Source organism: Psittacula echo (genome assembly GCF_963264785.1).
Source record: "Psittacula echo genome assembly, chromosome: 7".
NCBI lineage: Eukaryota > Metazoa > Chordata > Aves > Psittaciformes > Psittacidae > Psittacula > Psittacula echo.
Window position 1 is genome coordinate 53679580 of NC_137740.1, and position 12544 is coordinate 53692123.

Below are 12544 nucleotides of genomic sequence, written 5' to 3' on the forward strand. Positions count from 1 at the left end.
CAAGTCCCGCAACAGCAACCACAGTCGGGCACACCTACAATGAAAAGACAGGTCTGAGATCAACCTAGAAATCAGCCTGCACGTCAGGGTCCACACCAAGGTGCAGGCAGTTCTGCAACACAACCCCGTACAGACAGAGCTGCAACAGGGCTCAGACCAGGGCTGAGGGCTTAGAGCTGGGCTTCAATGGATCCCCTGGGCAGGGTGGGGTGAGGGCTCAGGTGGGGCTGGACAGGGCTGTTACAGCTTGTCCGTACATACAGTGTGTCAACTCCTGCAGCTTCCTGGCAAATTCAGTTGTACAGAGGACCTACTCACAGAGCCTGTAATAACCTATAGGCTTTAATCATTTATTAATGTTGCCCCTTCTACCTCTTCTCTGACAAGGTGTAAATCAGTTCAGGTTTTCTTTAAGGTGCTATATAATAGCTGGACCACCTGTATTTGTCAGACTGCCGATATATAATTCATGTGGTATGCAACCCTATTTTTTATTCTGGTTCTTCAGCTCTATTTTTCTTCCTACATCTTAATACACAGGACCTTCCAGCTACATCTGGTAATCTCTTCCATCAAACAGAAACATCTGTTTTTAATGGAACTCCAGAACTGGTTCTTTAGCTTTGAGAGAAAGAAGCCTCTTGGTATAACTTGATACTGTGTAACTACTGATTCACTCCTTTTAGGTGCTGAAAACCTTTCACCTTTTCCTTTCAACAAAGAGCTAATGGATACAGTACCTAGAGCATTGCCTTGTGCAGTACACTGTAGGCTGTTGCAGTCTATTGAAGAGAGGAGACTTTCCAAATTATTTTAGAGCAGACTGGAGAGATGTTCTCAAGGAGGGAATTCTTAGGTCAAGGAGGCCAAACGCCTGGACCTCCTCTCAAAGATGTCTTAAATTTGTTCCAGTTACACAGCTTCTTTCCAAGCCAGTGATTACTTGACATGTGGAAGTTTCAGAGGAAAGTTTTTGTTAGGAACATGAAACTGATCACGGAGTCAGAACTACCTTTGTAGTTCTTTTACAGGAAAATTCTGTGTAGAAATACTTGTTACGTCCTGGATGTTGTCGGAGAGAAAAGGCAAGAGCATTTCTTCTCCAGGCACTCCATTTTTATGTTTTTGTTTTGGTTTGGGTTGAGTTTTTTTACTGTTTACTACTTCTTCTTCTCTACCATTATTCTACAGCACAGTTGCTGCTGGTTTGACATACTTGGCCACATACACCATAGGTGATGTCTGTATTCACCAGGTATGTGTTCCATACAAAAATTATTTTTCCATGTTTCTCCTGAAGGAGGGGTGGCAGTATTTTTGCAACAAGATTCCAGGGGCTCAGCATCATGCTACATGCCTGATCTTACAAATTCTTCTTCCGATCGTGTGAGTAAATGCTCCTTTGCGGGAAGACATGCTGTGTGTTATGGTTTTCTTACGCAACACTCTGAGAAGAGGAACCTGCTCTGCTGACGGAGGGTACCAGGAGCCTGCTTTGTGGTTAAGTCTTCTGGAATGAGTTTCTGAGTCAAAGCTGTTCCCTGAAGAGCACACGCTGGTGTTGAACTACACATTATACAGAGGAACGTTGCATGTGTGCTGCTGTGATCTTGGGTGCCACAGGGCTGTTCTTAGATGTAAAAACGGACGTGTACCTCCCTCCTTCTCTGCAGGGCTGTGAGCGTTCGTTGCTCGTATCAAAAGTGAAGCCTGTACTATACACTGAACTGTTGGGAAGGACCCTGATAAGGTTTGAATTACAGCAGAAGGAATCTAGTGTCAGAGTTGAAATTTCGACGTCTGAACGACGTTTAGTTTTGTTAATGTCCTTTAAAACCACCCATCAGACACACGTAACGTTAGCCAGACGGTGGGTTTCGGCTGGCGGGGCGGCCCTAACAGGATCCCCCGTCGGCGGGGGTGCTGGTGGACCGGGTTGCACAAGCTCGGCGTCCACGTTCCTCCCGCGGCCGCGCTGCGCGGGACAGCGGCACGCCAGGCTCCCGTTAGTGAACAGCGCGGCAAGGACCCGCTCCGCTCCGCTCCTCCGCCAAATGAAGCGCCGGCGTTTAACGCTTTCCGCAGCAGCGCCTCGGCCGTGGCCGCGGGTGGCTCCTGCCGGCCGCGCCCCGGCGGCAGCCGTTGCCGGCCGCGGGCGGGCGGAGCGGAGGCGGGCGGGTTTGAAAGGGAGGCGCCCGCTGCCATGTAAGCGCCGGCCGGGAGCGCCGCGGCGGCAGGGGCTGAACTGGGGTGGCCGCCGCTCGGCCCAGCCCCGCCGTGCCGCCGCGCTCGCTCCGGGCATGGGAGCGGAGAGGGGCGGAGGGGAGCTGCCGCGCGGCGCCGAGCGGGCCTGGGGGCGGCCCCCGGGCAGTCCCCGGCCCATGGCCTTCATCATGATGAAGAAGAAGAAGTTCAAGTTCCGCGTGGAGCTGGAGCTGGACGAGCTCTCCTCCGTGCCCTTCGTCAACGGCATCCTCTTCTGCAAGGTGCGGCTGCTGGACGGCGGCAGCTTCAGCGGGGAGTCCTCCCGGTAGGTGCCTCCGGGGATCGCGAGTCCTGAGACTGCCGTGGCGCCCGCTCCCCTCGGCCGCGTCCCGCCCGGCTCCGGCGGTGCAGCGGGAGGAGGTCCGGGGCCGGGACGGAGCGCCCGCGTCGGTGGCTGCCCCGGGGCTTCGGGCGGCCCCGGTCCCCAGCCGGGGCCAGCTCCGGCGTTGGCGGGCGTGCTGCTCGCCATTCCCCTTGGGAAGAGAAGCAGGCGTGGACGCTCAAAGCTCCTGTGCCTTTGCACAGGGCGAGCGGACTGGCTGCCTCCTCGTCCCGTCCGCGTTCCCGGCAACAGAGTAGCTGTGGGAGCACTTGTAGGCTCCCTGTCTGCGGGGCTGCTCCCTGCCTGGAATCATAACAGGGGAAATGAATCCATGAGTGCGTGAGGGCTATCCTGGAGAAACCGGCCTCTTGTGCCCGGAGCTATAAGGACTGCGATTGCATGGGTGACGGGAGGGTGCGGACACATTTCTTGCCACCAAGCCTGAAGTCAGAGCTGCCGCCTTTGAATGCGAATTGTGCCACCTGAATGCTTTATTCTGTTGGGCACTGGCTCACTGTGATTTGTTCTGTGGATGTTTACATGGATAGTTAACAGTTCCATGGAAGAGTCCTTTCTTATTTCCCATATGTATTTAGGTCATATGCCTCACTGACTTTGTTCATGCTTAAATCTGCAGTGGAAATGCAGCAGTAGACAGTGGTCTTTTATTCTTTTTCTTTCTTTTCTTTCTCATTATTGTACCTCGGCAATAGAGCAGTCACCTTCTGTGACAGTGGCTTCTCCACCCGACGGGTAAACAGAGTGCAAGTGGGTTAATTTGTTTCCAGGTACCAGGCAGAGGCAGAACCTTGTCAATAAAAAGGGTGTGCTGTGGCTTCAGGTCTGGGGAGGATGAGACTGCCTTCCCACTACACTTGTTCATATTGTGTGGGTTATTGTATTACTTTAATGTTATTACAAAAAAGATTTACTGAAAAGTGTCTCCTGGAATTCTGGGAGCAGACAGAAATCAGTAATAAATCTTTGAATATTCAGTTATTTTCTTGTTAAAGTACTGCTGTTACAGAGCTTGCAAGATTATCTGATTTTGCTTCTATAAATAGAATTAATGAAGGAGAATAAAGAGCATAAAAATGTAACCTTGGCCTTAAACCTCCTTATTTAACCATTCTGTTATACTAGCATCTATAATTGAAGATTAATTTTTCATCTATACAGTTGGAGGGTCTTCAACAGTGTTCTGTTCTCATTTCATGTCTCTTCAACATTTTTCTTGTGAGCAACTTCTTCATGAGTAATAGATGATGATGGTAATCATGATTTCAGGCACTAATGTGCCATTACTGTCCTAATGCAGCCCTTCCTGCCTTGAAGTAATTTTCACAGCCTGACATACATCTTCTTGACAGTATCTCTATTTTAAAGGAGCTGATTTCAGAAGAGCAAATGTTTTTGATACATTATTGTGATCTTAAACTGTTTTGTCATGCCTACTTCTGATGCTAAAATTAAAAGTTTGAAAGCATACATGCAGATCTTTATGAATGTGAACAAGATATTAGATTAAATATGCATGATGGGAGGTAGTATGTGTATGTAGGAAGTGTCAGTGGAAGTGTGAGGATGTAACAAATGGTATTGAAGTATTGTGTTGGAGTCAAAGAAGCTTTGAAATTCTTCTATGTTCTTTTTCTGGGGGTAGGGCTTAAAAATAAGAATGGCAGTGAAATATATGCTGGTAAATCATATGTGAGTGTACCTGCTCCATCCCTGCTGGCTTTAAAAGTGTTGAGGTATGCTCACAGGAAGGTAAAGAATTCTTCTGCAGTGACCCTTCAGTGCCAATTTAGGGAGTGCCTTTGCTCTTGGCTTGAGGATTAACAGATGAATTTTCATGATGGTGATTCAGCAAAGGTCTGAATAAATAAGGAAGAAATTAAGTTAACATCAGAGTGGCAGCATTTCAGAACTTGTCAGTTGCAAACTTTTTTTAATGGGCATCATCTTCTAGTTGCATGCATATTATTAGTTCCACTGTGAGCTGGTAGTCATATCCTTAAAGTAGTGATCTCTATAGTGTTATAGAAGGAGTCTGAAGTACTCCATTGTTTTTCAGAAGGTAATACACAAACACTTTTCAAATATTGCATAATACAGGGGAAAACTGACTTGGTTTTCTTAATAGCTTTTAGTTTTGTTACTGAGTGTAACAAACCTACAATTCTTTAGGGAGAAAATATGGAGAATTAAGCTGTAAAGTTGGTACTGCTACAGACCAATACCCTGCTGCCTCTTGCCTTACAAAAATAAGGGTGTCATAGAACAGTCTATAAACCAGCCTGACATTATTAGCATTTTTTTGCTGAAGCTTACTCATTGAGAAAGAAATGTCATAAAAACACAGGCTGGCAGCATTGAAACAAAGGCCTATATAAAGTGGGTTGAGATGAAAACAGATTCAAGCGGTCGCCTTTTGAGCCCTGCGTGGATCATGCTGTATGAATGATTAAAGCCCTGATCCTGCGAGCAATGTGATACCTACATCATCCCTCTGAACACTGAAGTGGGATGAAGACAGATAAAAATTCAAGCATGAAAAATACTTAAAAGACTTTTTTTTTTCCACTTCCCAGATCTTTACTGAGAAAGAGATATGTAAGAAATATGAAGACATGGTCCATATCAGTGGAGACTTGTCACAGTCCAACTTGGTTGACACAGATGTGTGCCTCAAGTGCACAGAAATTCTGTGGCCAGATAAAAGCAACTTGCATACTGCAGTATGTAGTGAGCTGGTTTGTGTATAAACAGCAACCATGTTAATTGTTTACACATCACTGTGTGAATTTTTGTGTTTGTATGTAGGCATTTAGAATTCCAATTTGAAAACTCCTATTCAAAACATCTCTGTCCGTATTTGTGAATGTTTACTCTTGGAAAACAGTATTCTGTAATATAACGCTAAATGCTTAATTACCTGAGAAAATAGTCAACCTTTTAAAGTTATCTGGTACTGTCAAATAATATTTTGATTAAAGGACATTGAACAGCCAAGTAGTACCGGTGTTTGTACTGGGGGCGAGGGGGGGTATTTGCCTGCATGTGCAAGAACAGGATTCTGGAGTTCTAGGGAGAATAAATGGGTTGTACACCTTGACTCTGCAGCATGGGGAACCTTGAAGGGAGCTGTGTGAGAAGGTAGATTTTTTTCAGTAGTTTTAGTAAACTGACAGCCATACAGTATCATTCCTGCCCTCTCCTTTTTGAATTTGCTTTCTAATAGAACTTCAGAATCTTTTCAATAATACTGTCAGGTTTTATAACAAAGGGTGGACTTTCAGCAGACTATGGAGGTATGCAAAGCCATGCTAACAAACCTCATTTTCATTTACAAACCTTTTAGCTTAAGCCTGGCTTCCTATGTGGAAAGGCTTCTTTCTACTCCTTCCCTGGGCCAATGGTAATAGATATTTCTCTTTGAAACTGGATACATTAATACAGGATGCTTGTGCAGATTTCAGGATGCTGTGTATCTATACACTGCCTGGTCAAAAAATATTGTGCACATAATGTCTATTGCACCATGAAAGGACAGAAGATTATTCCAGGGCAGAAGTTTCAACTATGAATATCTTGAACAGAAAAGTATTATTTTAACATATAGACTTGACTAAATACTAAGCATATTTATTAAAGGCCAGTGTAATGCAGATATAAATATATTGAAAGTGTCTGTTCTTTGTAACTGCCCTTATTTTAATAGGCTGAAGAAATAACTGATGGGCCCCTGGAGTAGATAACTACTCATAGACTGAGTTGTTGCTCAACCAAGAAGCAAAAGAACAGATGGGATATGAGGAAATCAAAGAAGTTTTGGCAATAAAGGATCTTACTTCTTGAGGGTGCACTTTCAGCACTGTGCTGTGTAGATTTTGACTACAGGAGCTGTAAGCCTGGTAGTCACATTTTTAGCTCTGTTTCTACCTGCATTCCATTCAAGGAAAGGTCTCCTTGGTTGGTGTGTTCTTAGGACTGCACTCATCATTTTGGTCATATTCCCCTGCCTTTCAGACGCGATTTCCGATACTTTAGACAGCTAATGTCTCTCTGTTCATTCTTTTACAAAACAATATTAAAAACTAAGAAGCTGATTATGACTGATATCTGCGTGACAGATAGAGATTAGGGGGGGCTGAGATCTATAACTTTGTCATCAAAACCCGTTATTCTCCAACGGACTCTAGACTCTTAAGAGACAGTCTCAGATACTTGCATTACTTGCATGAATATATTCTTATTTCTAACAGATATACAGGCTAGAGTATGTAATTGTATTCTGTAGAAACTGATTTATCTTCCAGATAAGAGCTTCTTCCAGATAAGTACTTCTTATTTCTAGTGATCCTTAGCTACATCCTTCTCAACTGCCTAAAAATACATCTGTTTTTTGTGACTCCAGCAAGTACATTTTCTGTCTCACTGGACTCTTCAAACTGCTTTTAAATCATTGTTTTCCCTGTTGTATTTGAAAGGGAATCTTTCTCCTTATAATAATACAGCTTAAACAGCTTTCTGTTTTTAAACAAAGTACTCATTAGAAAAACCTACCTGTCACATGCAATTACTGTCCCCATCACTCTCATCTTCCTGCATGGTGTATGAATCCTGCTGATAGTCTTCAGAGTTGGTAATGGATAATGCTACTTCTAATGGCCTTTATCAGCTGTAACCAAATTCACAGTTGGTTAAACCGAAACAAAGTAAGTTTTCAAGTCCTGTGAGGCAAATCAGTGGTGGGATAATAATCCTGGCTTGCAATTTTGTACCTGCTCTTTTCCCAAATGTCCATTTAGTGTTTTCTCAGTTGTGAAGACTGATGGTTGAGCAGCTTCGAGGCTTCCAGGCCCAGTCCTTCTCTGTAGAAGAGGTAAAAAGAGGAAGTTCTCTACATAAATTATGACTTTTTTGTTAAATGTAGTTTCTTTGTACCTCTTCAACGTTTCATTAATAATTACAATGAATGCATTTAGTCAACAGATTTAGAGAATATGCTTGAGAAAGGTAACATGATATACAAGAATTGGTGTGGATGTTCTGAACAGGGCTGAAGGGGAAGAAGCTAAGGCTGAAATATTAATGGGAGAGTTCATGTATAAAAATGGAAGAGTAACAGTGTGGAAATAAAAGGGATGAAGGAATTAGATCAGAGGAAAAAAAATCAAAGAATTAATCAAATGAGTAAAGAAAACAAAATTAGATCTGAAGAGGGTCATCTTTGACCTACAGTAGGAGATGAGAAAATGTTTGCATAGACTGCATTTTGCATGAGATGTAACTGGTTATTGCAGATATTTTCAGGGCTCATTCTTGTGAGGCTTTTGCTACTGTAAGTACTGGTAAGAGATATAGCATCAGCAAGCTTTTCAGAAAAAAATTTTCCTGATAAGAGGTGCTTGACTGGCATCTGTTAAAGAGGAAGGGGTAGGTGGAGAAAGCTTCAATGCTTCATATATCTGGCTTGTGCAGGAGAATAGGCACAGCTTTGGCTTACAAGAGTCGGTAATGATGCTGTTGCCCTTGCCCCCAGCACGGTACATGGAGCACAGTATTTTGCTGTCATAAATTTGCCATGTGCAAGCTCCAGAGCACCTGATTGCGTTCATATTTTAAAGACTATTTCTGTTCATGGAACAATTTAGCGTGGAGGGAACTGCTTGAGACCACATAGTCCAACTTGCTGCTCAAAGCAAGACTAACTTCAGTTAGATCAGGAGGTTCAGACCTCTGTACTGTCAACTTTAGAAAATCTGTAAGAATGGGGATTCCAGTCTTGGTAGACAACCTGCCGTTCTGTTCCACAATTTTTATTGTGAACATTTTTCCCCCCTTATTCTATTGGAATTTCTCTTGTTACTGCCTCTTTTCCTTTCTCTGTTCCCCACTAAGAAATGTCTGGCTCCATCTTCTCTCTAGCTCAATAGAGGTGGCTGAAGATAGCAATTAGATTTCCCTTCACCTCTTCTGCAAATTGTAAAAATCCCATGTTCCCTACTTCTGCATCACGAGATCCTCTCATCGCTGACTCGAGGCTCTCATCACACCCCTTAGGACTTGCTTTAGTTTATCAGTGTCTTTTTTCTACAGAGAGTGCCCCAAAAATGGATGCAGTGTTGCAGATACAGCCTCACAAATGTCCAACAGAGGAGAACAATCACTTCCTTTCAACTGCTGGCTACAGTCTTACTAATGCTGTTTGCCCTTCACAGTGCTTAATTCCCTTTCAGGTCTCTGCATTTGCTGGAACCAGCAGTTTTTCATAAGCAAAAGTATTCCAAAGCAGCTCTATTTCCATGTGATGATCAGTTTATACATACAAGAAATAGCTGACATGAAATGTTGTTAAGGATTTACCCTGTTTATTATGAGTAAAAACATGTGGAATAGAAAATGATTGCTCTGTTAAAGTTTTGTATGTACTAGCAGTAAATTCACTGGGGAGTTGTGCACTGTAAACAAGTGGAGCTCTTCCTGCAGAGCCAGCTGTTTGCTGGTTTGCTTAGTGCTGAAATTTGTGAAACACTGAAGCTCTGTTTGTAAATGACTGGTTTTGTTATGGGTTTTTTTGGGGTTTTTTTTTAATGCTTAGGAAAAAATGTTTTTGTTGGAATGTATCTTCTTATATGCCTCAGGCATGAAGGAAACACAATATTAAAGGAAAAGTAAACTGTATTTCTTCCTGAATATAAGAAATAAATTGAAGCTTTGCATGTTTATTACTATAGTGTATACTTTGGAGATCATGCTCTGAGGTCTAACTTCAAGAGTTCCATCTTTCTGTATGAAGACTAAATTTAGCATTCTGGTTATCACATAACTTAAAGTATAGCTTGGTATTTGGAAAGCTATACTGAGTATTTTTTTGCTCCTTTGTAGCTTTATGCTCATATGATGAAGTTGGAATTGGTACATGCAAGGGCAGCATGTTACATGTATTAAGCTGTGTGTATTAGATGCATAGAATATATTTGAATAAAACTGGTACTGGTGTTGGTATTAAATCTTTTTATTTGCTTTAAAATACCTGTGTTAATTTCATATTTGCCTGTTTGTATTTGTTTTTTACTTCAAATTAAACTAAAATTCTTACCTCTAATTGATAATGGGAAGTGACAGATCTCTATTGGGTGATCTTGTTTATATTTTTGCTTGCAAATACAGTACAGATATTAAAAGAAAAGACGTGAGTATGGATCTAAACCAAACAAGACGACTACATTTCTGAGGTTCTTAATGGTTTACAAGTACTGAGCTACTTGGCAGATCTTGGGAGACTGAATAGTAGTGCAGTGTTTTGCTTGGAAGTGGACCATTAAGACAGCCACTCAGTTGCTCTGGGAGCTTCTTGCATGAATCCCTGTATCTTTCCCTCAACTGCAAGACTGTCGAGATTTTAAATGGAAGTAGATTTTGGGGTGCAAGAGGGTGTTCTTCTCTTGCATGCCAAACTGTTATGTGTTCCCGAGTATAAATGAGAACTCTATACCTTCCTACTGTTAGATAGCCTAGAAGAGGTCAAATCTTACCATAAAACACCTGAACCACTGAAGGCACTGAAAAGTGTGATTGCTAAGCTGTGAGATTACAGGCTAATGCCTTAACTCATGTCTCTGCAGGGTAGGATACTGACATTGGCATTCTTTGTTAGGTGCTCTGGTATTCTGCAGGAGAAAGATGTTTGTGTGTGTATATAAAATATATACATGAATGGGATATTGTTCCCATTTTAAAAGACTATTTCCTACATGAAAAATAACTGTTACTCCAATCCACAAAACACTGTATCAGAAGGACAGAGCTCACTTTATTAAGTTGATAAAGGGAAGCTGTTAGGTTAGGTGATAAAAATTCATATGCACACCCACAAACAAGAGCAGGAAACAAAGGCAGGGGAGGGAGGAGCGGCTAAAATCATACCCTGCCCCAACTATTCCCAGGCCTGTCACAGAGCCATCAGCCCAACACAGGCCCATCTACACAAGCCCAGGGACAGAGGCAGGTGAGGAACTGAAATTGTCTGGACGTGACAAGGGGACACCCTGTCCAGGCCCTTCCCAGGGATGTCCCAGGAGAGCCTCAGACCCATTGTCCAGGCAGGAAGCCTATCACATTGTGCTAGCTCTAAAGCACCTTTTGGGCTGAGGGGAGTTGCTGCATAGCACTGTGAGACACATTAGAGGATGCAGGGGAAGAGGCTTATTATGGGATATTTGAGAAAGGAACTAAAGGTGGAGAAAAGGAAGAATTTAGGTGATCTGAGGAAGAGGTGTGGGGAAGATAACAAACAAAAGGGATAAAAGGGCCAGCTAGACATAAATAATTTGCTGATTGGTATATCGGTCCGGCCATGCACTGTTTCTGATCAGTGCAGTCTATTATATCTTCATGTTGAACTACCTTCTAACTCTTTCCTGAGTGAAGGACACTCTTTTGTGTGTATGGAGGTCTGAGTGTCAGCAACTGAAGACTGTGCATCAAAGGGCCCAGGTGCCTGTGGTGCCAGTACCAGGCAAGAAAGACCTGAGTGAGAGGACCTACATGCCAGCTGTAAGAGTGGGACTGTGAGTCTCAGTTGCTGTTGTGCCAGCAACTGGCCTGGGATCATGGGACAGCAACTGGAGAGACCACATGAGTGAAGCCACATGCCAGCCGCTGGGGTGCGACAAGGAGTCAGAGACTTGTGTGCCTGTAGTGCTAGCACCTGGACCAAGTGCAAGTGTGTAAATGCTATCAGGGATCTAGCCGGACTAGCTGTTGAGCCTTATACATATATATATATATATCTTCATCATGGCTTGACTTTGCGAACGAAGATTTGGGAATATTTCCCAGATAGATAGATAGATAGATATTTAGATAGATGGATGCAGGTCTTGCTAGCAGACCTCTATCCTGTTCAGCCGGAGGGGAGTGGGATGAGGCTGTTAGTACTGACTGTTTCTGTGAGTGCTCTGCATGTCTGTGATCTGTGTGGCCAGCTCTGTACGCGCGATGTGTATAGGGGCTTACTTACATCTTCAGCCTTGCTACTGGTTGAATCCGGGGAGTGGAGCTGCAGCAGCCTCCCTTCTCTCAGGCTGTCTCATCAATATGACATATTTTTCCCTAAAAGAAGCAAGCAAAACTTAGGCAATACTGTAAAAGTTGTACTTGCTCAGAGATAATTCCTGTAAAGGCGTTTTATTCACTGTACTTTGGACTCTTAAGAACCTGGCCTCAACAATTCTTAGAAGGCCAAAGCAACCCTCCCATCAAATTACCAGCTTTAAAAAAATTATAACAATAATATTCCCATTTACCTCACGGAGCTATTTTTTCCAGGTATTTATAGTAAGTAGGTAACTCATGTTCTGTCCAAAAGCTGCAAGATGTCTAAGCAAACACCCCTTTCATAACATAAGGAAACATACTGACCAAGTTGATTCCAAAAGTATTTCCAGTAGTTTCATGTGACAGTGGTCTGATATAAAGGCTGAATGGCATCCTAAAACTGAAAACAAATGCTCCCAATATTCTGTTTCTTCAACGACCAACGACTCTAAAATAATTGCACCAGAAAAATAAACCATTTAATATAATTATCCTAATATGGCTAAATATATTAATTGGCTGTCTAGAATAATTCAGGTAAAAACTTGATTATATTATTTTGTAATTAATGAAATACAATTTTGGAAAATGCCAACAGCATCTTAATTTCTAAGCCTCTGCTACCAAAGCTTTTCCATTTGGCAAAAAGGGATTTTTCCCATGACACTTAAGGTCCTTAAAATTATTTATTTTTGCACTTGTAACTATTTGCTGAAGCAAGCCATTATTCATATCCTTTATCCATGTGGAAATGAACAAATGATCTGTTCTTCATAAACACCTTCCACAAAAAAAGAGTCAGGTGATGACCTGTTAGCAAATTGGGATGAGGAGTTGACTGGATTAGGA

General features: G+C 42.7%; 1 protein-coding gene across 4 annotated transcripts in view; it reads left to right on the top strand.

The window, feature by feature from the left end:
• The first annotated feature begins 2166 nt into the window (after positions 1-2166).
• The window catches only part of EEIG2 (EEIG family member 2), a 39742-nt gene continuing 29364 nt past the window's right edge, over positions 2167-12544 (top strand). For 3 of the 4 annotated variants that reach the window (XR_013957426.1, XM_080623406.1, XM_080623404.1), the window contains exon 1: positions 2168-2530. Coding sequence is in view for 3 of the 4 variants with exons in the window: in XM_080623406.1 (XP_080479532.1) it covers positions 2301-2530 (230 nt within the window). In the remaining variant the exon portion in view is untranslated. Of the gene's footprint in view, positions 2531-12544 lie in introns of all 4 variants that reach the window. The other variant, XM_080623405.1, reaches the window with a different exon arrangement.